The sequence below is a fragment of the Mobula hypostoma genome, chromosome 5 (assembly GCF_963921235.1).
Source record: "Mobula hypostoma chromosome 5, sMobHyp1.1, whole genome shotgun sequence".
Taxonomy (NCBI): Eukaryota; Metazoa; Chordata; class Chondrichthyes; order Myliobatiformes; family Myliobatidae; genus Mobula; species Mobula hypostoma.
Window position 1 is genome coordinate 162,105,809 of NC_086101.1, and position 27,440 is coordinate 162,133,248.

Here is a 27,440-nt window from a genome sequence, read left to right on the forward strand (position 1 = left end):
CGGGGACAAAATCCAAAAATCTGAGATGCAAAGGGACTTGGGAATCTTGCAGGTTGAGTTTTACTATTTATTGTTATGTTTATTATTTAGTGTTGCGTTTGTTATGTTATGATTGCACTGCTCCTGAGAAACGTTGTCTCATTCTGCCCTGCAGAGCTGATGTACGGTTAGAATGACAATGAAGTTTTTTGAATTTTGAATCTTTGAGTCAGTGGTGAGGAAAACAAATGCAATGTTAGCATTCATTTCAAGAGGTCTAGAATACAAGAGCAGGGATGTAATTCTGAGGCTTTATAAGGCACTGGTGAGGCCTCACCTTGAGTATTGTGTACAGTCTTGGGCTCCTCATCTTAGAAGAGATCTGCTGGCATTGGAGAGGGTCCAGAGGAGGTTCATAAGGATGATTCCAGGAATGAAAAGGTTATCATACGAGGAACATTTGATGGCTCTGGGTCTGTTCTCGATGGAATTCAGAAGGATGAGGGGGGTATCTCATGGAAACCTTTCGAATGTTGAAAGGCCTAGACAGAGTAGACGTGGAAAGGATGTTTCCCATGGTGGGAGAGTATAGGACAAGAGGGCACAGCCTCAGGATAGGGGTGGGGGGGGGGGGCGCACCCTTTCAAAACAGATATGGAGAAATTTCCTTAGCCAAAGAGTGGTGAATTTGTTGCCAAAGGCAGCTGTGGAAGCCAGGTCATTGGGTATATTTAAGGCAGAGATTAATAGGTCCTTGATTGGACATAGCATCAAGGGTTACGGGGAGAAGGGCAGGAACTGGGGTTGAGGAGGAGATTTAAAAAAAGGGATCAGCCATGATTGAATGGTAGACTCATAGGAGCAGAATTAGGCCATCTGGCCCACTGTCTTATGGCCTAATGTGGTAAGACTCTTGGTAGTGTGGAGGATCAGTGAGATCTTGGGGTCCATGTCCATAGGCCACTCAGAGCTGCTGCGCATGTTGACAGTGTTGGCCTTCATCAGCCTAAGGATAGTGGGGCGTCCATTCAAAACAGAGATGCAGAGAAGTTTCTTTAGTCAGAGGGTAGTGAATTTGCTGCCACGTGCAGCTGTGGAGGACAGGTTGTTGGGTGTATTTAAGGTAGAGATTGATTGGACATGGCATCAAAGGTTATGGTGAGTAGGCCAGGGAATGGGGTTGAGAAAGAGAAAAAAAAGGATCAGCCATGATTGAATGGCAGAGCAGACTCAATGGGCCAAATGGCCTAATTCTGCTCCTATGTCTTATGGTCTTATGCATTCCTGCAACAGCAATCTGTGTAGATGAGCTCAATGATGGGGAGGGCTTTACCGATGATGGAATGAGCTGCATCCATGACTTATTTTTAAAAAACTTTTTTGTAGGATTTTTCATTCAAGGGCATTGGTGTTTCCATACCAGGCCATGATGCAACTAGTCAACATACTATTCACCACACATCTACAGAAGTTTGTCAAAGTTTTATATGTTATGTTGAATCTTTGCAAAGTTCTAAGTAAAGGCCATTTGCTTACAGTCTCCCCCTTTCATATTTGTGCAGTCAAATACAAGTTGAGATTTCAAGTTGTGATGGGAGATTTTAAACCTTCCTAATATTGACTGGCATCTCCTTAAGGCAAGGGGTTTGGATGGGGTGGAGTTTGCTGGGTGTGTTGAGGAAGGTTTCCTGACACATCATGTAGATTAGCCAACCAGAGGAGAGGCTGTACTTGATCTGGTACTGTATTGGGAAATGAACCTGGTCAGCTGTCAGATCTCCCAGTGGGAGAGCATTTTGGAGATAGTGATGACAATTCTATCTCCTTTACCAAAGCCTTGGAGAGGGATAGGAGCAGACATTTTGGGAAAACATTTAATTGGGTTTGGGGGAAATATGATGTTATTAGGCAGGAACTTAGGAACATAAATTGGGAGCAGATGTTCTCAGGTAAATGCACAACAGAAATATGGCAAATGTTCAGGGAATATTTGCATGGAGTTTTGCATAGGTATGTGCCGTTGAGGCAGGGAAAGGACAGTAGGGTTAAAGAACCATGGTGTACAAAGGATGTAGAAAATCTAGTTAATAAAAGAAAAGCTTACGAAAGGTTTGAGAAACTAGGTACAGATGGAGTTCTAGAAAATTACCAGGTTGTCAGGAAGGAGTTTAAGAATGAAATTTGGAGAGCTAGAAGGGGCCATGAGAAGGCCTTGCTGAACAGGATTAAGGAAAACGCCAAGATATTAGAAACATAGAAAATAGGTGCAGGAGTAGGCCATTCGGCCCTTCGAGCCTGCACCGCCATTTATTATGATCATGGCTGATCATCCAACTCAGAACCCAGCCTTCCCTCCATACCCCCTGTAGCCACAAGGGCCATATCTAACTTCCTTTTAAACATAGCTAATGAACTGGCCTCAACAGTTTGCTGTGGCAGAGAATTCCACAGATTCACCACTCTCTGTGTGAAGAAGTTTTTCCTAATCTCGGTCCTAAAAGGCTTCCCCTCTATCCTCAAACTGTGACCCCTCGTTCTGGACCTCCCCAACATCGGGAACAATCTTCCCGCATCTCGCCTGTCCAATCCCTTTAGGATCTTATACGTTTCAATCAGATCCCCCCTCAATCTTCTAAATTCCAACGAGTACAAGCCCAGTTCATCCAGTCTTTCTTCATATGAAAGACCTGCCATCCCAGGAATCAATCTGGTGAACCTTCTTTGTACTCCCTCTATGGCAAAGATGTCTTTCCTCAGATTAGGGGACCAAAACTGCACACAATACTCCAGGTGTGGTCTCACCAAGGCCTTGTACAACTGCAGTAGTACCTCCCTGCTCCTGTACTCGAATCCTCTCGCTATAAATGCCAGCATACCGTTCGCCTTTTTCACCGCCTGCTGTACCTGCATGCCCACTTTCAATGACTGGTGTATAATGACACCCAGGTCTCGTTGCACCTCCCCTTTTCCTAATCGGCCACCATTCAGATAATAATCTGTTTTCCTATTTTTGCCACCAAAGTGGATAACTTCACATTTATCCACATTAAATTGCATCTGCCATCAGTTTGCCCACTCACCCAACCTATCCAAGTCACCCTGCATCCTCTTAGCATCCTCCTCACTGCTAACACTGCCACCCAGCTTCGTGTCATCCGCAAACTTGGAGATGCTGCATTTAATTCCCTCATCCAAGTCATTAATATATATTGTAAACAACTGGGGTCCCAGCACTGAGCCTTGCGGTACCCCACTAGTCACCGCCTGCCATTCTGAAAAGGTCCCGTTTATTCCCACTCTTTGCTTCCTGTCTGCTAACCAATTCTCCACCCACACCAATACCTTACCCCCAATACCGTGCGCTTTAAGTTTGCACACTAATCTCCTGTGTGGGACCTTGTCAAAAGCCTTTTGAAAATCCAAATATACCACATCCACTGGTTCTCCCCTATTCACTCTACTAGTTACATCCTCAAAAAATTCTATGAGATTCGTCAGACATGATTTTCCTTTCACAAATCCATGCTGACTTTGTCCGATCATTTCACCGCTTTCCAAATGTGCTGTTATCACATCCTTGATAACTGACTCCAGCAGTTTCCCCACCACCGACGTTAGGCTAACCGGCCTATAATTCCCCGGTTTCTCTCTCCCTCCTTTTTTAAAAAGTGGGGTTACATTAGCCACCCTCCAATCCTCAGGAACTAGTCCAGAATCTAACGAGTTTTGAAAAATTATCACTAATGCATCCACTATTTCTTGGGCTACTTCCTTAAGCACTCTGGGATGCAGACCATCTGGCCCTGGGGATTTATCTGCCTTCAATCCCTTCAATTTACCTAACACCACTTCCCTACTAACATGTATTTCGCTCAGTTCCTCCATCTCACTGGACCCTCTGTCCCTTACTATTTCTGGAAGATTATTTATGTCCTCCTTAGTGAAGACAGAACCAAAGTAATTATTCAATTGGTCTGCCATGTCCTTGCTCCCCATAATCAATTCACCTGTTTCTGTTTGCAGGGGACCTACATTTGTCTTTATCAGTCTTTTCCTTTTTACATATCTATAAAAGCTTTTACAGTCCGTTTTTATGTTCTCTGCCAGTTTTCTCTCATAATCTTTTTTCCCCTTCCTAATTAAGCCCTTTGTCCTCCTCTGCTGAACTCTGAATTTCTCCCAGGCCTCAGGTGAGCCACTTTCTCTGGCTAATTTGTATGCTACTTCTTTGGAATTGATACTATCCCTAATTTCTCTTGTCAGCCACGGGTGCACTACCTTCCTTGATTTATTCTTTTGCCAAACTGGGATGAACAATTGTTGTAGTTCATCCATGCAACCTTTAAATGCCTGCCATTGCATATCCACCGTCAATCCTTTAAGTGTCATTTGCCAGTCTATCTTAGCTAATTCACGACTCATACCTTCAAAGTTACCCCTCTTTAAGTTCAGAACCTTTGTTTCTGAATTAACTACGTCACTCTCCATGTTAATGAAGAATTCCACCATATTATGGTCACTCTTACCCAAGGGGCCTCTCACGACAAGATCGCTAATTAACCCTTCCTCATTGCTCAAAACCCAGTCCAGAATAGCCTGCTCTCTAGTCGGTTCCTCGACATGTTGGTTCAAAAAACCATCCCGCATACATTCCAAGAAATCCTCTTCCTCAGCACCTTTACCAATTTGGTTCACCCAGTCTACATGTAGATTGAAGTCACCCATTATAACTGCTGTTCCTTTATTGCACACATTTCTAATTTCCTGTTTAATACCATCTCCGACCTCACTACTACTGTTAGGTGGCCTGTACACAACTCCCACCAGTGTCTTCTGCCCCTTAGTGTTTCTACAAGTATGTGAAGAGCAAGAGGATAAGTCGTGTGAGAATAGGACCTATCAGGTGCAAGAGTGGAAATGTGTGCATAGAGTTGGAGGAGATAGAAGAGGTACTCAATGAATACTTTGCCTCAGTATTGACCAGTGAAAAGGACATTGGCAATTGTGGGGATGACTTACTGCAGACTGAAATGCTTGAGCGTATAGACATTGAGAGAGAGAGAAAGTGCTGGAGTTTTTGAAAAGCACTAAGTTAGATAAGTCGCTGGGATCTTACAAGATATACCCCAGGCTACTGAGTGAAGCGAGGCAGATTGCTGAGTCTCTGGGGATGATCTTTGCATCAATAGGGATGGGAAAAGTACTGAAGGATTGGAGGGTTGCAAATGTTGTTCTCCTGTTCAAGAAAAGGGGTAGAGATAACCCAGGAAATTATAGACCAGTGAGTCTGACTTCAGTGGTGGGCATGTTGGCATGCCTTACGGGTCTGATTGAGTTCTTTGAGGATGTGGCAAAACACACTGATGAAGGTAGAGCAGTGAACGTCAGGTATATGGATTTCAGTAAGGCATTTGATAAGGTTATCCATGCAAGGCTCATTCAGAAAGTAAGGAGGTATGGGATTCAAAGAGACCTTGCTTTGTGGATCCAGAATTAGCTTGCCCACAGAAGGCAAAGAGTGGTTGTAGATGGTTCATATTCTGCATGGAGGTTGGTGACCAGTGGTGTTCCACAGGGATCTGTTCTGGAACCCCTCCCCTTTGTGATTTTTATAAATGACTTGGATGAAGAAGTGGAAGAGTGGGTTAGTAAGTTTACTGATGACACAAAAGTTGAGGGTGTTGTGGATAGTCTGGAGGGTTGTCAGAGGTTACAGCGGGTCATCAATAGGATGCAGAACTGGGCTGAGAAGTGGCAGATGGAGTTCAACACAGATAAGTGTGAAGTGGTTCATTTTGGTAGGTCAAATTTGAAGACAGAATGTAGTATTAATGGTAAGACTCTGGCACTGTGGAGGGTCAGAGAGATCTTGGGATCTGGTCCTGTGCAATGAGACAGGTAAAATTAGCAATCTTGTAGTAAGGGATCCTCTTGGAAAGAGTGATCACAGTGTGATTGAGTTTCTCCTACAAACGGAGGGTGCAAATGTTCAATATTATGCCTAAACAAGAGAGACTACAACGGGATAGGAAGGAGTTGGATAGGGTAGACTGGGAACTGAGGTTATAGGGTGGGGTGGTTGAGATACAGTGGAAGACTTTCAAAGAGGCTTTTCATGGTATTCAACAAAAGTATATTCCAGTTAAAAGCAAGGACAGTAAGGGTGGGGAGAGCCACGAGTAGCAGGAAACTGGAAGGTGGGGAAAATCTTAAAAAGCAACAAAGTACCACTAAGCGAGCAATAAAGAAAGGGAAGTTAGATTATGAAAATAAACTAGCACAAAATATAAAAACAGATCGTTTAAGTTTTTATAATTACATAAAGCAGAAAAGGGCGGCTAAAGTCCCTTGGAGGACGAGAAGGGGGAATTGATGTTGGATAATGAGGAAATGGCCAAGGCTTTGATACACAATTTTGTGTCAGTCTTCACAGTGGAGGACACGTCTAACATGCCAAAGAGATGATATGGATGCAATGAGAAGTGAAGACCTCAATACAATAGCTATCACTAAAGAGGTAGTGCTGAGCAAACTCGCAAGCCTGCAGATAGACAAGTCACCTGGTCGTGACGGAATGCATCTCAGGGTAATGGAAGAAATGGCAGAGGTTATAGTTGAGGCTTTGTTGATAGTTTATCAAAATTCTCTGGACTCTGGGTGAGACCTGGCAGATTGGAAGGTGGTGAATATCATGCCACTGTTCAAAAAAAGGATGTAGGCAAAAGGCAGGCAACTATAGGACAGTTAGTTTAATATCTGTAGTTTGGAAAATACTTGAAGCTTTCATTAAAGACAAAATAGAGGGGTATCTGGAAAGAAATGGATCCATCGTGCAGACACAGCATGGATTCACCAAAGGCAGGTCCTATTTGACAAACATACTGGAGTTCTTTGAAGATAAAACGAGCACAGTAGATACAGATGGATGTTATTTACTCGGATTTCCAGTTCGATAAGGTACATAAAGACTTATCCATTAGATAAGGATCCATACAGTTGGTGGTGACGTACGAGCATGGATAGAGGATTAGTTAACCAATAGAAAGCAGAGAGTTGGGATACATGGGATACTGGTTGGCAATCAGTGGTGAGCGGTGTGCCACAGGGGTTGGTGCTGGGGTCGCAACTGTTCATGATTTACATTAATGATCTGGAAGAGGGGATAGAGTGTAGTGTATCTAAAGTTTGCTGATGATACTAAATTGAGTGGAAAAGCAAATTGTGCAGAAGATATGGAGGGTCTGCAGAGAGATATAGATAGGTTAAGTGAGTGGGCAAGGGTCTGGCAGATGGAGTACAATGTTGGTAAATGCAAGGTCATCCACTTTGGAAGGGAAAATGGAAGATCAGTATTATTTAAATGGTGAAAGATTTCAGCATACTGCTGTGCAGGAGGTCTTGGGAGTGCTTGTACATGAATCGCAAAAGGTTGGTTTGCAGGTGCAGTGGGCAAATGGAATGTTGGCCTTCATTGCCAGAGGGATTGAATTAAGAGCAGGGAGGTTATGCTGCAACTGTACAGGATATTGGTGGGGCTGCACCTGGAGTTTTGCATGTAGTTCTGGTCTCCTTACTTGAGGAAGGATAAAACCGCTTTGGAGGTGGTGCAGAGCAGGTTCACCAGGTTGATTCCAGAGATGAGGGGGTTAGCTTATGACGAGAGATTAAAGTTGCCTGGGACTGTACTTGCTGGAATTCAAAAGAATGAGAGGAGATCTTATAGAAACAAAATTATAAAAGGGATAGATAAGACAGTGGCAGGACAGTTGTTTCCACTGGTAGGTGAGACTAGGACTGGGGGACATTGTCTCATGATTCAGGGGAGTAAATTTAGGATGGAGATGAGGAGGAACTGCTTTTCCCAGAGAGTGGTGAATCCGTGGAATTCTCTGCCCAATGAAGCAGTGAGGCTACCTCAGTAAATATATTTCAGATAAGGTTGGATAGATTTTTGCATAATAGAGGAATTAAGGGTTATGGGGAAAAGGCAGGTAGGTGGAGATGAGTTCATGGACGATTCAGCCATGATCTTATTGAATGGCGGAGCAGGCTCAAAGGGTCAGATGGCCGACTCCTGCTCCTATTTCTTATGTTCTTATGTTAATTGAGTCACTGATCCCACTTCCGTTCAGCCGATTAGCCAGTCATCTTCTATCCAGAAGAATACGTTATATCCAACTGTTAGCGTCAGGGGTTACCTTCAATCATCAAATCAGATGATATTTGATGAACACAAGCAGAAGCATGTAAAACTGATGAAGAAAACACCAGGAAAATCATGAGACATGCTTAATCAGAGACTGTGAAAGAACTGTTAGACCATGCGGAATGTTGAATGCACTGAAGTCAAGAAACATACTAACTGCCTACCTTTCTGCAGGACTTAAGGGGGAAAAAAAGAGCAAAGGCTTGAAAAAGAACAATTGATGATTAGTTTTCAGGAATAAGGAAATTTTGCTAGCAGATTGATTGTTGAAGCTGATGAGCAGTGGATCATAAGATATGGGAAAAGAGTTAGGCCATTCAGCCCATTGAGTTTGCTCTGCCATTCCATCATCCACATCATTAACATATAATGTAGAAAGCATGGCTGATTTATTATGCTTCTCAACCCCATTCTCCTTCCTCCTCCCCATAACCGTTGATGCCCTCCCTATTCAACAGCCTATCAATCTTCACTTTAAATGCACCCAATGACTTGGCCTCCACAGCTAGTTATGGCAATGAATTCCACAATTTACCTTCTGGTTAAAAAAGTTCCTCTTCATCTCTGTTCTAAAGGGATGTCTTTCTATTCTGAGGCTGTGCCCTCTGGTCCTGGATTCTTTCACTATTGGAAACTGCCTGCAAGCCCACTCTATCTAGGCCTTTCAATATTCAGCAGGATTCCCCCTCATTCTTCTAAACTCCAGCGAGTACAAGCCCAGAACAATCACTCCCCATATGCTAACACTTACATTTGCAGGATCATTCTCGTAAACCTCCTCCGGACCATCTCCAATGCCAACACATTCCTTCTTAGATATGGGGCCCAAAAAGGCTCACAATACTTGTGTAGTCTGAGCAATGCCTTATAAAGCCTCAGCATAACATCCTTGCTTTATGCTCTTGTCCTCTCAAAATGAATGATAACATTGCATTTGCCTTCTTTACTACCGATTCAACCTGCAAGCTAAATGAATAAGGATTCTCAAGATTTGGAATTTGCTCCCCATTTAGAAAAATATTCTGTACCTTTATTCCTTCCAGTAAAGTACATAACCATACACTTCACTACGTTCAATCTACCACATCCTTGCCTATTCTCCTAATACGTCTTCCCCAGAGAAGACTGATGTGAACTACTTATTCAGTTTGTCCGCCAGTACCACCTCTCCAGTCATGGTCTGATTCTACTCGTTAATTTTCTACTCTTTGTACATTTGACAACACTTGGTATCCTCATATTATTGGATAACTTACCTCCATTTATCATCTTTTCCTATTGCTTTTTAGTTGTTTTCTGTTGAATTATTGAAGATTCCTACTGAGTTTTGGTATATTGAATGCCCTCACTTTTGCTTTTATGCTGTCTTTGACTTCCTTCGTCTGCTATGGTTGCTTCACCCTCCCTTTGGAATGCTGCTGCTTCTTTGGGATTAACTGATCCTTTACCTTCCCAATTACAGTGTTTAGATGTGCAAGGGTGAGGATGTCTAACATCACATATTACACATTGTTCCTTACAGATCAAATATATGGTGACTCAGTTTTATAGGGGCTATTCCTTTTGACAGCAATTGAAGTCTGCAAGTCAGTATTTTCACCTCAAATTTACTCAGAAGCATTGTTGCTTATTTTTCTGAATCATTCCAAATATAATTTGAGATTCCTTCAAATTCTGCAATAGAATTTCATTTTGCTACTTTTGTGATTGTTTACAGTGAAACAAACTTCTTACCCTGCAAAATATTTTAACACTGTACTTTAAACTGCACAATATTCTCACTCAATTACACTAAATTAATAAAAACAATAATCTATCTTCTGGAGTCCAGCTAGTTTCTATTCCATATTGGGCTAAAGGAGCAAATAAACACACCATTTTAAACAACAATCTGCTGGAGTAACGCAGTAGGTTGAGCACATCTGTGGAGCTGGCAAAGGAACTGAAGTATTGGGTTGACAATTCCTCCCGCTCAAATGCTGCATCTTCAGTCTCATGTGGCACAATTTTAAATGTAAGCTCGCACTTATTACAGATATTGGATTTTTGCCTATTCTGCCCATTATATTTTTTAGTACAGTACATTATATTGGCTAAATAAAAATATCTATTTTTTGGTTAAGATTGTGCAACATCCTTTGAGAACTAAATTGTTTCTTTTTGTTTCCATAACAGAAAAGATCAGAAAAGAAATTAATGGCATACCATCTTCACAGAAATGTACAGTTTCTTAAAGATATGCTTTCCTTTTTATGGAGCTATCTGCCAGACATTCTACTACTATAATGAACTTGAAGAAGAAAATTCAGCTCTGGTATCAGTGCATCAACATGACTAATGAAGGCTAACATTAAAATATCCACTGACTGTTTACAGTAAATGTCAGGAAAATGTTGCCAAATCTGAGCCTGGGAACATTTTACAATTTTATACATTTTAAGGAATCTCTTCCTTAAAAATGCTTATTAATGTTTACTGGTATCGCTTCAGTGAAACAGAAGACAGTGAAAAAGGATTTCTGGAGTACAGCACTAGAGATAGACCTTGCTCATTGGTAGAGCACGGGGTAGTCAAGTGTCCTTTAAGTGCTTTAACTAATTAGATAGCTTAAAAAAAAACAACTAGCTGCTTTATCTTGTGAAATGAATTACAATAAAGTGCTAGTTCATACCACTAACATTTCTTGCAAAAGGTCTGGGTTTTTTTTTTAAAGTATAAAGGAATGTTTATTATCAATGTCTAGTTGAGAATATTATTACAAGTTGGCATTACTATAACGAGAATAATCCCAGGAATGAAAGGGTTAACATATGAACAGTGTTCAACAGCTCTGGGCCTGTACTCGCTGGAGTTTTGAAGAATAAGCAGAAATCTCATTGAAACCTATCAAATATTGAAAGGCTTAGACCCTACATAGACTAAACTTGGAGAGGATGTTTCTTATAGTGGGGGGACCACAGGGGACAGCCTCAAAAGAAGAAGAACATTTTAGAACAGCGATGAGGAAGAATGTCGTTAGCCATAGGGTTGGGAATCTGTGAATTCTTTACCACGGGTGACCGTGGAGGCAAAGTCATTGGATATACTCAAAGCGGAGGCTGATAGGTTCTTAATTAGCAAGGGCCTCAAAGGTTATGGGGAGAAAGGCAGGAGAATGGGATTGAGAAGGATATTACATCAGCCATGATAGAATGGCAGAGAAGAAATGATGAACTGAATAGCCTAATTCTGCCCATGTGTTATGATCTTAAGTAGACATTGATCATCATCAATGATCCATTGTTTAGTTGTACAGATTTAAGATGGTCAAATGTTTACATGCTAAATGAATAAATTAGCATTTAATTGATATTCAACTTCTTTTCCCCCATCAGCAGAACCACATTAGATAATCCAGATATCCATTTCCGATATTGAAAATTATTGAAGAGAATAGTACTTACACTGGAAGAAAAGTAGAAACCTGAAACCAAAGTAGCAAGGTAATTTGTCATCAAGATGGGCAGGTTCCTTTCTTAAAAAATAAGAAAAAGATGCTAGTTTCTGCAATAAATTTAACACATCAGTTTGGACATCTTGCCCAAGCCACCAGTTCCACTGCACAGAACCCTTGGGGAACGTAGGTTTCTGTTCAAGCTCAGTCTGGAATATCAAAAAACTTTTCTCAAGGCTCCCATTGTCATTTAAAAACTTATGAATCCCAGCAACAATGGTCAAAATATCCCTCCAAAATGCTGCCCATCATAATCACATTGTGAACCTCACAGATCCAGGTTGTGGCTAAAACAAGCGGGATACAATTTGTGACATAGCATCCACAACTGTAGAAGCATTTTGAAACGGGTGCTCCATAACCAAGCAACAAAAGGAGTGGAAAGCTATCAAGATCCACTTACTTGTAAGTCACAGCAGAACTGTAGGATGACAGATCAAAACGAAATTTGGGGTTAAGAGCCACACCACCATTGACAATTTGGGCAATGAAAATTGTGGAAAATAGCACTCCATAGGTAGATTATAGGAACAGAATGATCATATTTCATCTAGATTTCCATTCAAACCATGCCCCTATATGCCTTTTTTGGAAAGACCGTTTTTACTAGTGAACAGATATTCTGGAGGGAGATGGCTGATGCAATCAAAAAGTCCAATGTATTGCACTTGTAAAATTAATCCCCAGTGACCATATGCTTCAGCAAGAGTATCAGAGCTGCTGCCTGCAAGGAAGTAGAAATAAGCTCCACGAGTGGGCGCTTCAAATGGCACTGGTGGGATTCTGATGGAAGTTGTAGGCTTAAGGAAACAGACTGGAAACAAAAGGTACAAGAATACAGTGGTCAAGGAGTCATGAAGCATTAAGGTAGGAATCAGGGGATGGTACTCAGGGTGAAAAGAGAAGACTAATACAGAAAAGTAGTCCAAAGGCAGCAAAAAAAAATTAGAAAGCTAAAATGGGAATGAGGGAAGAAAACTAATAGGCAATATTAAATAAAATCCAAAATGCAAGTTTGTAGCTCAGTTTATTAACTCCAAGATCCTCCATGTGCTTGCAAGGCATTATCATCATCCTGATAACCATTTCAGACAGATAACATTTTGGACACTTAGCTGCGTGATTTAGTCACTTGAGCTATTTTATTATTGCCCATTACCAAGATTTTTATGATGCTGATCATCATATATTGAAGTCATAGACAAGTTTGCTTTTGATTATAGTGTTCTTTTTCAGAACTCATTCTGACCATGCACCCATCAGATTACAGCGACATGCCTGTACTTAATCTATGTATGGGTGATGAAACAAAGAGCATAAGGTTTAGGAGACTAGTTACTTGTATATTCCCACTATTTTGGATAAAACTTATTTGATTCCTACATGTTTTTATGTTTCTGCTAAAGTACACAGCAATAATTAAAATACACTATGCAATATTTTTAGCGGTTGTTATATTCTTCATTTGTGCAATAAAATTCCTAAGGAAAAATAAAATAATTGAGAATACTTTGTAATACTGTTAGGAGAAAATTTAATATAGAAGTTTAAAAATAGGAATCCTATACACACACACAGAAACCATTTATTCTTTTAAAGTCAAGTTTTGTGCTCTTATATCATTCAAATTCATTACAGTTCAATGGGAATAAACTAAAACTTGAACTTTAAGTCATAAATATATTTAACAAAAAACTTTAATTATGAAAGTAACAAACTAAATTTCTATGAATTTAAAACATGATAATAATAACTGTCTTGACATACAAGCTCAAAACAATTTTTGCTCTGAACATTTTTAGTTACTCTTAATACAGTTAAGGCTAAGCCATGGAAACCTCTCCTATAACACAGCAAACCCATCATTTTTACCTTTTTACTGCATAGGACAAAATGGAAACTAACAATTCAAAATCATCAATTTCAAATTCCCTCTTCTCAACTTACACAGACCGTATAGATTGTATACAAGTGTTCTGCTCACTTGTTCCACTTAAAGCATCCAGGAAATGTATACTCAGTGAATTTCAGTTTACAAGGAGAATGACAAATGAAAATTACTTGGGCTACACCTCTTGTATTTGGCCATCTTTTCCTCTATTCCATGAAGTTAATGACTACAATGCCTTAAAAATGATACACAAATAGGTATTCATAAAAGCATTGTTATAAACTCCATTTACGTGGTAATGTCGCATTGTAAGAACAGCGAGACAGTTCATCCATGTTAACAAGAGGTCAACTTTTAGACAATAGATTAGTTTAGAAAGGGAACCAGGTAAGAGGAAATGAGAATTATTAGTTAAAAGCTATATTTGGCTTAGCATTACTTTTTGGTTAAAATAAGATATTGCGATAAAAAGCATCTTAATATCCAAGCGGTCTGTATTTCAATTATTTGTAAAATAATGGTAGAAGCAGAATAAACTAGAGTACACGTATTTGTCCAATTGCCAATGGAGTTTCATCTCTTTCAGCAAGATGAGGATTTTAAGATTGGATTTTATTTTCAAAACCAAATCTCACAGTTGAGAAAGCCATGTACTACATCCAGTCGCATCCTCGAGTTCACTCTTATAGAAAATTAATCAAACTCATTATCAGCATTATGAAAAACCTATGCACAGTGTCTTCACACAAATCATGCTTAGAAAGATCTTTCACCAATAGGCTAAAACACAAGTCATTTTTAAGTTCTCTCCAGTCAACCCATTACATTTTGCAGTATTTAAAAATCACTGATCCATCATAGCTTAAGAACCACTCTTTATAAACCTCATTTTTTTTGTTAAACTGGGAATATGCAATCACACACTTACAATTGTGCCTGTAGATTAATTCATTAATAATTAATGCTCCCAATTACAAGTCTTCAGTCTTCGGTTGTAACGCAACAAAACTATGTTTCATCAGTTTCCATGAGGTACGTTGTGTGCATTTCAGGTAGCTGCTGATAGTGGTGAGGCAATCAGTCTACAACCTTTATTGACTGGATGCCACAGCTGACTGTGGATGATTTTGCATTCCCCCCAGTGGCTGACTGGAGTTGACTTGATCGAGGATATTTGGCTGCAGTCGCTTGGCCAATGGTTTGCTGGAAGATAAAGAATTAAGAAGTGCATTCTAGTACATGGTCCTCATACCAAAGATTTTCTGGGGGGGGGGAGTGTGTAAATAAGATTGCTATACATTCTTCAAATTTTAAAATAAAAAACCTCATTTTTCTACAAGATATAAAGTTTTGTCAACCTTGATTTTATCTTGCACTGTAACAGGTTTAAATTAATTTTTCATGATTACACTTCAAAATCTCACAAGTATTCCAATTACAGAGGAAGCTAGTCATTTATCAACGCATAGCAACTTCCCTCTTGGTGGTTCTTTAGGGATTTACCCATGTTTGAATGAGGTACTTCATCTGAACATTATGGTTAACATTTCTACAAGTTATCATCATTGTATTTTGTGGTGCTAATAGACCACACAAATATCAGAAAATTATTTTGCCTGGTAGCTAACAAAAAAAAAACAAAAGAAACAAGATGTTAAACAGCAAGCAGTTTTAAAGATGTCATAAATAGAAATATGCCTCAGAAGTGTTACTAACTTAATTTACAAGCATTTGTGCCACCATTTTTAATATATTAATCAGTTTGCTTACATAATATTTCACTGTAACTCATTAAAATGAGGACTTTCAACCCTGATTTTTATTTGAGTTTTTTTATTCCATGGGACTGTTGTATTTCTGTTATGAATAAACAAAATCTAGAAATTAATTCATGATAAAACCTCAATGTGCAGAGTTTACAGGTTAATTTCAACAGAAGGTAACAGAGTCACAAAAAGACTGCAGTTGTCCTTCAGGGAACCTGCAGAGCTCAATTCTGCAGTTCAATGCAGTGGGAAAAAAACGATTAACATTCTGTAGGCTGTTATCGTTTTATGATGATCTGAGAGGCCCTGTATTATATGCTGCATATTCTTATGTATTGCTATGCATGCAAGGTCAAGGGCTAATGGAAAAAATAGCAGGATAGTCTGTGGTGAGGAATTTTCATTTACTTATACACCAACAGCATTTGAAGTAGGTTTTGAATAATTACATTGGAATACATTTGGCCTTTTCACATGAAAGGTTAGAATCAAATTATTCTAAAAAAAAAATCAGAGCAGGGAACAATATAGCACGGATGCAGGCTCTTCGGCTCAACAAGTCCACGCAAATGATGGTGCCCACCCAGCTAATTCCAGTTTCTGTGTTTGACCTCTATCTCTCCAAGCATATCCATGTGCTTCTTAAATGAACTATTGTACCTGCCTCAAGCACTTCTCCTGGCAGCTCACTGCATATACTGACTGTAGAAAGCCTGCTCCTCTCACCCTCTATCTCCCCTATCCTGAGGAGAAGGCTGTACCTAAACACTTCCATGGGGTAGCCCCTCATTCTCAAAGTTGAAAGTACATTTATTATCAAACTGAGTATACATTATACAATTTTGAGATGGTTTTGTAGCTATCTGCAGGGAGACAAAGTACAAAAGAACCCATTAAAAAAAGACCAAATACCCAATGTGCTGAGAGAGAAAATAATACAAATTTTGCAAATGATAAAAGTAAGCAAATAGCACTTAGATCAAAAGTGAGTCCTTAGACACAAAGCTTGCAACAGCCACAGCCTCAGTTCAGTGCAGAGACAGGCAGACGTTGTGTAGCCCGCAGACACGAAGCCTAGAACTATGAGAGCAAGCCACGACCTCAACCTCAGTTCAGCACAGAGCAGAGTAAAATGTGGTGGAGTCCACAGACACGGAGCCTACAGCCGAAAGACTCAGCCTCAGTGCAGCGCAGAGTGGAGTAAATACAACAGTACAGCACAGGAACAGGCCCTACGACCCTCAATGTTGTGCTGAACCAATTAAATTAGTAATCAAATAGCCAACTAAACTAACTCCTTCTGCCCACAGTATGGAGGCAACAAGTAGATTTCTGGTCAAGGCTGTTCACTCTTTCCTTTGTTGTTTCCTGTTTCTCCTATTTTAGTCCCATCCAATATAATATACATTGGAATCACTGATCTAAACTCTGCTATGAGAGTGGAATCACACTCATCTGCTGCAATGGATTGAGACCTGGGCTACTTTTAACTCAAAACCTCAACTCATCGGTGTATTTTCTAGCTAATTGAGGTGGAAATCAGTGCTTGGTAAGTCAGCAAGAGCTGAAGTTCAGAGAGCAGAAATCCAGTGAATGGCTTTGCACAGTCAAGTTAGGCTGTGGGATGTCAAGATGCAAACAGAAACAGTGAAGAAGAGAAGCTTGGCACAAGAGATCCCTGGTTGCTTCATGGAGTGTAAAAGAGCACACTTACCCACACTGCATTGTAGGGAAAGCTTCCAAGGACTCAAAATAACAAAAACTTTGTAGGAAACTGAAAGCATACAGTCCTCCTTTGTTGAGCCATACTTTGGGATGGGTCACATAAAGAAACATCAGGCCAGAAACAAACAAGGTCCCTTTCCTTTGGATTTTGCCAGTGGTCTCATGAGCCAAATGCCGCAGTGAAACTGATGAATAGCAGTGGCGAGGTTGGGTAGGGAATGGGGTGCATAGGGGAAGGCACTGCTTCTTTTAAATCAAGTTCAAGTTTATTGACATTCAACCGTATTCATATATACAGCCAATGAAGCAATGTAATGTCGCAGAATAACAAGCAGAACAGGCCCAACCCTTGCCTGTGGTGCTGACATCCTGCCTTTTCAATCCATCACTGGCGTGGTTTTTAAATTGTCCAGACATCAGGCTGTTCCTCACTCTTAGACCCAGGCCCTATTGCATTGATACACTCTGGGCCTGGACTCCGCCACCATGTTTCAGCCCGTACCCAACCTTTCCAAATCAGCCTGGCGCTTAGTTCAATCACACCTCACTCTTGTTTAGCCACAACTTTCTTATAAACTGGTGGCTGGTGGGCTGAAGGCAAATATTGGGGAAGCCTATGAGAAACAAGAGACTGCAGATGCTGCAGTCTGGAGCAAAAAAAAAGAGCAAATGGAAGAACTCAGTAGGTCATGCAACACCAGAGGGAAATGGTGTGTTTCAGCTTCAGACCCGTTACCTGGATTGATCAATAAAGGAGAGACAGCCAGTGTGGGGTGGGGGTGGGGGTGAAGGTGAAGGAGTGGGACAAGACCTGGCAAGAGATGGATGGTTCCAAGAGCAGGTAGTCAGGTGGGGGAGGGAACAAGAGAAGAAGCTGGAAGAGGATAGGCGGAGGCAAAAGGCTGCAGATGATGGAATATGAAAAAAGAAAACCACAAATAAGGGAGGTAGATGGGAACAGTGACAGAGAAGGGACTTGGTGGAAGGTGCGTGACTGTGATGGAGGAAGGGAATGACAGTGGTAAATTAGGAGCTGAGGAGGTATGGGCAGATGTCCAGAATCAGGTTTATTATCACTGATGTCATGAAATTTGTTGCTTTGCAGCAGCAGGACAGTGCAAGACATGAAAATTACAATTTACAAAATAAATGAATAGTGCAAAAGACAAAGGAGGCAGTGTTCACGAACCCTTCAGAAATCTCATAGCAGAGGTGTTCAGGCTCTTGCACTTTCTCTCCAATAGTAGCAATATGGAGGCCACGCCCAAGGCAGCAGGGGGATGCATTGGGGTTGTAGAACACCAAGGTAGAATATGATGTTCAGTTCTTCTAATTTGTGTTGGGACTAACCTGAGAAGGGGAAAAGGCAGAGGACAGACAGGCTGGTGTGGGAAAGGGAAGGGAAATTAAATGGCATGCAAGCAGGAGTTCAGGGTGGCCATTCCAGAAAAAGTGTAGGTGCTCAGCAAAACAGTTACCTAATCTGCAACATGGTCTCACTGTACAGGAAGCCACATAGCAGACAAATTTGCTGGAGGTACATGTGAATATCTGTCTCATCCAGATGGGCTCTTTATGTCCCTTAATGGATGCAAGGAGGAGACTATAGGTGCAGGGGGAAAAGGGAGAGGAGGAGGGATGAAAGAAACAGGTCACAGAGAGTGGTTCCTGCAGAAAGCAGAAAGGGACAGAAGGGAAGATGTGACTAGCAGTAAGATCACATCGTTCCAGGTAGAAATACTAAAAAATGATATGTTGCATCGGGAGAAACAGCATCTCATCTGGTGTAGTCTACAACCAGACACATGAACAACAAATTCTCCAACTTCCAGTAAATTGCTCCTCCTTTGCCCCCTTTCCTCTCTTTTTGATCTACCCTGTACTTCTTCCTACCCTCAGCCTCATTTCTTTCCCTTCTTCCACCCTCTATCTGCTCATCACTAACACACTCCTCCCCCAGGCTCTTCTCCTCTCATTTTTGGTGGCATGTGCTTTTAGGCTTTTGAATCTTCTGCCCAATATTTCTCTCCAGTACCTGTGGTCTCTTCTGCTTCAGAATTCTATCCCCGTTCAGCCTGAGGGGAGGCAGATTGAGAACAGAAATGCAAGAAATATTAAAGATGAAGGCCAAGGCTTCATGGGATGGAGATAGAGGCATTTACTGAAGGACAGCATCGCAGACGCCCTGGAGCAGAAAGCCTCGAAAACAGATGTAGCAGTGAGAGAACGGCTGAGAGGGGATGGTATCCTTGTAAGGTGAGAGATGTAGTTTAGGCATCTGTGGGAATCAGTGGGTTTGTAGTTAATGTGTTTCCTGAGGTGGAGACAGATTAAGAAAAAGAGAAATGTATTAAAATAATAGTGAATGGTGCCAGGATGGAAGTTAGCAGTGAAAACTTAGCTCTGCCCCAGAGAAGACTAGATGGAGGATCGGTAGGAAATAGAAGGAATATAACTGCGTAATGTTAATTATGATGGAGGGGAAGCCACGGTTCATATTAGGACATACGCATAGTCTCACCATTGCAAATATGATGGAGGTGGGAGAAAATAGGCTTATAATTGGTATGACACTAGCACATCCCTCAAGGTGGAGACAGAGAGCCAGACAGACCCAGAAAGCAGAGGAAAGAGTTAGAAATGGACATTGTAAAAGTGACACGAGAAAATCGGCAGATGCTGGAAATTCAAGCAACACACACAAAATGCCGGTGGAACGCAGCAGGCCAGGCAACATCTATAGGAAGTAGTACAATTGACATTTCGGGTCGAGACCCTTCGTCAGGACTAACGGATCTCTTACTATCTCTTTTTTCCATTAGCCCTGATGAAGGGTTTCGACACAAAACGTCGACTGTACTTCTTCCTATAGATGCTGCCTGGCCTGCTGCGTTCACCAGCATTTTGTGTGTGTTGATTGTAAAAGTGACAGCAGGGTGGAAATTGGCAACTAAAGTAATAAAATTTGAGCTCTACACGAGTGCAGGAAGCAGCCCCAATGTATTCAGTACATCAGAGAAAGAGTTAAGGGAGAGCTCCCCGAGTAGATCCGAAATAAAAACATCTCCACCAGATCAGATGTTGCTACTGCCACTTACATGAGCCCAACTTTTGCCTTTTTGTGGCATCTGTGGAACTGAGGTTTGCAAGAAGAGAACTTTCTCATGAAACCATAAAGCAGAGGAGCATAACCAGGCCATTTGGCCCATTGAGTCTGTGCCACCAAGTGAGGCCATTGATTTAAAACTAACAAAAAACATCACTGACAAAACCTCTATCGAAGATGAAGAAAATGTTTCATTATTAAGAACAGAAACGGTCTATGTAAAAAAAAAACAAATATGTAAGATATTTGAGGAACTTCTAAGATTATGGATAAAAAGAGAGGATAAGGGCTGAAGCAACACTACAATTTCAAAGTGTTTGTACAATCATACTGCTTTGAATCATCTTCTGTATGATTTTATAATTTTAATAAAGAAAATCCCTAAACATTGGTGAACCATACTCAAATTCCCCATGGGTCATTATTCTGTGCCATGAGTGATAGAAACATTTTTATTCTCCTAGTTGGTCCCTTCCACTATTAGTGCTCTGTCCAATGCAGGACTTTGAGGAAAGATAACCAATGCACGAGAAATAATTTCAACAGTCAATAAGTTCAAAAACAACACACTCAATCACTCTATAACAACAGGTATTGCATCAATTTTTCTGGACAGAATGTTTTCAAGTTTCATTGATATAGTACAAGTCTACTGGATTGAAGTAGATATCTAATTTCACTGCATCTAAAGCAGTTAATTTTACCTTATTACCTGTGTAACTGGATGATGCCTTTCCACACAGATTGTAGTCATTGGTGGAGACACTCCCTGGCTTGATCCACCTTTAAACCCTCTTGCGGATGGGTCATGTTGCCCTGTCAGTCGTGCCACTATGGTTTTCCCAGCTTTTTGCTGTACGGAGCTTGTACATTTGGTCACAGGCTACACATGGAACAAAAGAGTCAAGGTTAAAAAAACTAAGTCACACCACTATTCTATTCAGAGTAAGAACAAGTTGGTAAAATGCTAACTTTTTAGATAATTCTTCCTGATCTCTTAGAGTTTCCTTTGGTAACAACCCTTTTGGTATAGCATGTTGCACTGAAAGGTCTCCTACCACACAGGATCAATTTATAATTGTGATCACTCATAACTCAATTCTCATATAAAGAACAACGAAGGCTATGTGACACAAATACAACATAAATACTTCAGCGTCTTCATTAGGATCCAAAGGGGCCTCAGGATAGATTGTGACCCCCCCCCCCCCCGCTCCAACACTGTCACATCAACCCACTTCCCTCGCCCGAGTATTCTATTGCAATTTACATCTGTCTGGACCTACAAGACAAACTTAGCTGATTTACTCGCAACGTTAGTGTTGTAGTGCTTAACAAAGGAGCTTTTCTCTTTTTACGATCTCAAGACAAAACTGGACTTTAAAACCATCAGGTAATGCAGCACAGTGAGTTGCTTGTTTGCAGAGGAGCTGGACTTGGTGCAGACAGCTTTGCTGCCTGCTATAGGAAGGCATTGGAGTTGGTATGCAGAGGTGACCTGCAGTGTAACGGCGGGTGATTGTCTTGGATGTTTCTATTACGATTGCAAAACCCTTTTGGATACTGATAATGTAAAATGTTGTAGGCCATTTCCCTTGTTTGTTGGTGCGACAGAGGGGATGACCTGGTAGACAGCGGAACTACTAACCATAGGAGGGAACTTATAGGTGAGGATGTGAGTAAGATACTAAATGAATACTTTGCATCACCATTCACCAAGGTGAAGAACAGAGAATAGCAAGACATGTGCGGGGCATGGTAATGTTCTAGGACATTCTGAGTTCAAGCTAATGTTGCTGCTATGTTTTTTTGAAGAGCATCAAGATAAAAGTCCCCGTGAGGCCCTGGATTAAATCCCAGGGTTATTGAAAGAGACAGGGATCTTTGTACCCTTCCCTGGAGGACTTGTGGAGTAGCCAATGCGGTTCATTTGTTCAGGAAAGTAAGTAGGAATGATTCAAGAAATGGTAAGCCAGTTAGCCTCACAGCAGTTGTAAAGAAGCTTTGAGAGGACTTCTATGATGGAAATTATGCACATGGCTTGATCAGGGACAGTAAGCATGGTTTTGTGTAGGCAGGTCCTGTCCTATAAACTTAATTGAGTTCCATTTTGAGGCAATGAAGATGACTGATGAGGGTAGAGTAGTGGATTTTAGTTATAGCATTTGACAAAGTCCCTCATGGCAGGCTGATCCAGAAGACGAAGATGCATGTGATCCTTGTTCAATTGATATTTTGTACTCTAAATTGGATTCCCAGAGAAGACCGGGTGGTGGTGAAACTATGTTCTTCTGGTTGGAAGTCCATGAGCAATGGTTTTCCTCGGAAATCAATGCTGTCCCTCTGGGTTTATGACAGATGAAAATATAGATGGGTTTATAAGCTAGTTTGCAAATGACACAAAGATTGGTGGAATTGTGGACAGTATAAAGAGTTATTACAGTATAACAGATCAGTTACAGATATTTGCAAAGAAATATCAAATGGAATTTAAAATCCAAGCAAATGTGAGGTGTTATGCTTTGGGAGGTTTAATGCAAGGAGAAAGTATACTGGTAGGATCCTTCACAGTATTGATATACAGTGGGAACTTGGGGTCCAAGTCCATAGGTCCCCGAGAATGACTACACAACTAGATGGGGTGGTAAAGATGGTGTATGACCTGCTTTCCTTTGTTGGTCAGGGCACTGAGTACGAGAGTAAGGGAGTCATGTTACATTTAGTTTAGTTAGGACACTGTGAAGGGTCTCAGCTAGAAACGTTAACTATACTCTTTTCCATTGATGCTGCCTGCCCTGCTGAGTTCCTCCAGCATTTTGTGTGTGTTAGTTTAATTCAACATTATGTTCAGCACAGATAAAATGAGCTGAAGTTCCTGTGCAATACTGTTCTGTCGTCTAAGAAAACTTAGTTGATTCTCCTCAAAATAAACAGAAGCTCTCAAAATGCAAGAAACAGTGCTGCAGAAGTAGTGCTGATGATGCATAGCTCCAGTAATCCAGGTGATAATTGTGTGGAATTTGCATATTCTGACTGCAAGAGTTTCCTGCAAGTACTTCAGTTTCCACCCACATCGCAAAGGAGACTGGTGGCTAAGTGGCTGCTGCAAATCACCTCTAGTTTAGGTAGATGGCAGGAGAATTGATGAGTACATGAGGTTACAGGGAATAAAGTGAAGTTATGGCACTACATAGGGAATGCCCTGAGTTGGCAGAGAGCTGTAATGAAACGGGGAATCAAAGAGGGCAGAACCTGGCAAATAGTAAGGCATTAAGGAATGTTGAGCAGAGGAACCTTGGGGTTGAAAGTGGCAACATAGGTAGGAATATGTTGTATGACATGTAGACCAGTCAAGACATGAATATAAAGTTGGGATATCACAATGCAACATTACAATTTCTAATATAGGCAGTACTTATAGTACTGTGTGAAGCCCTGGTTGCCATACAATAGGAACGATGTGGTTTCAGAGAGGAGATTACCAGGATCTTGCTTGCATTGGATGGCTCTATTTAAGAGGAGAGATTGAATAAAAATGAAGAAGATTTTGCAGTGATTTGATATGTTTTATTGAAAGAGGCATAGATATGGTAGACAAAATACCCCACCCCATGGTAAATTAAGAGAGTAAAGGTTTAAGGAGAGAGGAACAAGTTTTAAATGGGGAAATTGAGAGGAAGGTTTTATTTGATTACACAAAATGTTTGATATTTGGATTACACTTGTCAGAGGTAGTGGAGAAATCAAATATCAATCATTACACGTAAGAGACATATAGACAGACACTTACAAAGACAGAAGGGTATGGACCTAATGTAGCTAATAGGATTAATGTTCGTGGGCAAAAAGGTTGGAATGAATATGGTGGGCAAAAGGGCTTGTTCGTGTACTATGACTATCAAAGCTGAAAGTTTGTGGTTATTACTTATTGACTTAGAGACAAAAACCTCATTTACAACAAAAATAGACAGGTAAAATGACACAGACTGTACCTAACCATCTTTGAGTAAGCCCAGCTCTCAAAATAGTAAAATTATGTTAAATGATTTAAAATCCGCATTGTTCTTAAACTGCAACCTGACCGGATTTCTGGTCTTCGTCGTATAAAAGTGATCAAAAAACCATTAATAAAATTGCAAAAGAAATTTACAAGGATGATATCAAAATGGAAAGATTACAGCCATCAGAAAAGAGACTTCTTTCGTAAAGAGAAAATGAAAACCATGTTCCATCCCTGGGATGTATGTGGAAATAATAATGGAGAATCTCAAACTAGGGACTATAAATACATTAATAAATTCCACAGTGAGATGTTTAACTAATTGGAATGTATTACTCAAGTCCTTGAAGTGAAATAACAGCTTAACTGAGAAAGGATCCAGTGCTCTCCCAGAGTACATGATGAATAAATTCTTCTCGGGCTTCCAGCTGGATACAAGTATCAATTATAACGAAAGTTTTGAAGACCAACTCTGCCACCTTCTTCAGGGTTAATGCCTGGGTGTGTCTAGTCCAGTGGTATTTGTACCCCCTGTAGCCCAGCCTTCCTGTTTAGTTGGTCCCCATCCAATCAGGTTTGCGCTGTCCCACCCCGTTTACAATTGAATTCCAGTTCTTACTTCGAGCGAGACCTTTGGCTTTGTTAAAATTCTTTTCCTCTGGTTTTATTTCAACAGCTTGTTTTACTAAGCAGTCCCAAAAGCCACTGGAGCAATACAGTAGTTTTATGCTGTTGCAGTCAATCCCTTGGCCATTGCAAATGCAGTGTTCTGCTACCGACGATTTCTCCAGGTAACCCAAACAGATACACCTCCTGTGTTCTTTGATATGGGTTTCCACCGTGCATCCCATCTGGCTGATATATGCTGCTCCGACAAATCAGCCAGATGGGATGCATGGTGGAAACCCGTATCAAATAGTACAGTCGCAATGGCCATAAGATTGACTTCAGCACAAAACTACCATGCTGTGCCAATGGCTTTTGAAACAACCTGGTAAAGGAACTCGTTGAAATAAAACTAGAAGAGAAGAACTTTAACAAAGATGAAGGTCTTGCTCTAAGAGCTGGAATTTGATTGTAAATAAGGTGGAAAAGCGGAAACCTGATTGGTTAGTCCTCATCTAATCAGGTTTCCATTCTCCCACCTTATTTACAATCTGGCCACAAGACTGACTTTGGCAAAAAACTACTGTGCTACGCCAATGCTGTTCACTCTGCTGACCCACGACTGTGCAGCAATACACAATTCGAATCATATCATCAAGTTCGCCGATGACACAACTGTGGTGGGTCTCATCAGCAAGAACGACGAGTCAGTATACAGAGAGGAGGTGCAGCAGCTAACAGATTGGTGCACAGCCAACAACCTGTCTCTGATGTGAATAAAACAAAAAAGAGATGGCTGTTGACTTCAGGAGAGCATGGAGCGACCACTCTCCGCGGAACATTGACGGCTCCTCCGTTGAGATCGTTAAGAGCACCATATTTCTTGATGTTCACCTGGCGGAGAATCTCAGCTAGTCCCTCAACACCAGCTCCATAGCCAAGAAAGTCCAGCAGCATCTCTACTTTCTGCGAAGGCCGAGAAAAGTCCATCTCCCACCCTCCATCCTCACCACATTCTACAGAGGACGTATCGAGAGCATCCTGAGCAGCTGCATCACTGCCTGGTTCGGGAATTGCACCGTCTTGGATTGCAAGACCCTCCAGCAGATCATCGGGGTCTTTCTTCCCGCTATTACAGACATTTACACCACACGCTGCACCTGCAAAGCTAACAGTATTATGAAGGACCCCACGCACCCCTCACACAAACTCTTCTCCCTCCTGCCATCTGGCAAAAGGTACCAAAGCATTTGGGCTCTCACGACCAGACTGTGCAACAGTTTCTTCCCCCAAGCCATCAGATCCTTAATACCCAGAGTCTAGACTGATATCTACATCATTTATCATATTGTAATTTGTCCTCTACTGTGCCTATTGTCTTGTTTACTAATTATTGTACTGCCCTGCACTGTTTTGTGCACTTTATGTAGTCCCGTGCAGGTCTGTAGTCTAGTGCAGTTTTTTTAATGTTGTTTTACGTAGTCTAGTGCAGCTTTGTGCTGTCTCACATAGTTGAGTGTAGTTTTGTGTTGTTTCATGTAGCACCATGGTCCTGGAGGAACGTTGTTTCATTTTTACTGTGTACTGTACCAGCAGTTTATGGTCGAAATGACAATAAACTTGACTTGACTTGACAATGGTTTTTGGAACCATTTGGTAAAGGAAGCCAGTGAAATAAAAACAGAGGAAAAGAACTTTAGCAAAGATAAAGGTCTTGCTCCAAGTAGGAAATGGAATTCAATTGTAAACAAGCAACACACATCAAAGTTGCTGGTGAACGCAGCAGGCCAGGCATCTCTAGGAAGAGGTACAGTCTGGCCTGCTGCGTTCACCAGCAACTTTGATGTGTGTTGCTTGAATTTCCAGCATCTGCAGAATTCCTGTTGTTTTCAATTGTAAACAATGTGGGAGAGTGGAAACCTGATTGGATGAGGACTAACTAATCAGGTGGGGCAGAATAAGGAGGTATAAATACCACTGGATTAGACATACCCAGGCAATATTCCTGAAGATGGCAGAGTTGTTATTGAAATATCAGTTATAATCGATACCAGCGTCTGGCTGGAAGCCCAAGAAGCATTTAAATGTTTTAAAATGGGAATTAAACAAAATAGAGGCTAGAAAGGTGTTTTATGTAGCAAGGTAGACAGAACGGGAAGCAACCTGTATCAGCAAGATTAATTGGGCATTTGTACATTCTAATAATTATGTATTTGGCATTAAAGAATTCAGTTGGCAACTTTGCTCAAGATTGGAGAGAAAATATCTGAGAAGCAAGGGTAGGAAACCAGGAGGCAAATCAGTTGTTCATTTGAGACTAAATCCAGGAAAATCATTAAATGGAATACAAAATAAGCTACTGATTTGGTTTTGTTGCTTTGCACCAGCTATCAAGAAAATGCATAATTCATAGTATTTACTTAAATCATTACCAGTTTTTGGGCCGATTGGAATCCTAATGCCGAAGATGTTGTCACTGTGGTAGTAACTGGTGGAGTAGATGCACCTCCTGATCTTGTCTGGGAAACATTTGTCGAACCAAAATGTAAAGTAATCTGGGAACAGAATATGTGAAAAGGTTAACAGACTAATGTGCAAGACCTCACCTGCTAGAAATACTTTCTGTAAGAAACAATAATAAACCTTAAAACACATTGTTATATAGTAT

The 27,440-nt window shown here is 40.9% G+C and overlaps 2 protein-coding genes across 8 annotated transcripts in view; one reads left to right on the forward strand and one right to left on the reverse strand.

The window, feature by feature from the left end:
• The window catches only part of LOC134346328 (ankyrin repeat and death domain-containing protein 1A-like), an 83,063-nt gene extending 72,214 nt beyond the window's left edge, over positions 1-10,849 (forward strand). For all 3 annotated transcript variants that reach the window (XM_063047677.1, XM_063047678.1, XM_063047679.1), the window contains one exon: positions 10,361-10,849. In XM_063047677.1, coding sequence (XP_062903747.1) covers positions 10,361-10,419 — 59 coding nt within the window. In that variant the 3' untranslated portion in view covers positions 10,420-10,849. The remainder of the gene's footprint in view (positions 1-10,360) is intronic.
• Positions 10,850-10,912: 63 nt separating this feature from the next.
• poc5 (POC5 centriolar protein homolog (Chlamydomonas)) overlaps positions 10,913-27,440 on the reverse strand; it is a 119,957-nt gene continuing 103,429 nt past the window's right edge. For 4 of the 5 annotated variants that reach the window (XM_063049278.1, XM_063049279.1, XM_063049280.1 and 1 more), the window contains exons 11-13: positions 27,205-27,327; positions 20,879-21,049; positions 10,913-14,772 (exon numbers count right to left, since the gene is read on the reverse strand). In XM_063049278.1, coding sequence (XP_062905348.1) covers positions 14,647-14,772; positions 20,879-21,049; positions 27,205-27,327 — 420 coding nt within the window. In that variant the 3' untranslated portion in view covers positions 10,913-14,646. Of the gene's footprint in view, positions 14,773-20,870; positions 21,050-27,204; positions 27,328-27,440 lie in introns of all 5 variants that reach the window. The other variant, XM_063049281.1, reaches the window with a different exon arrangement.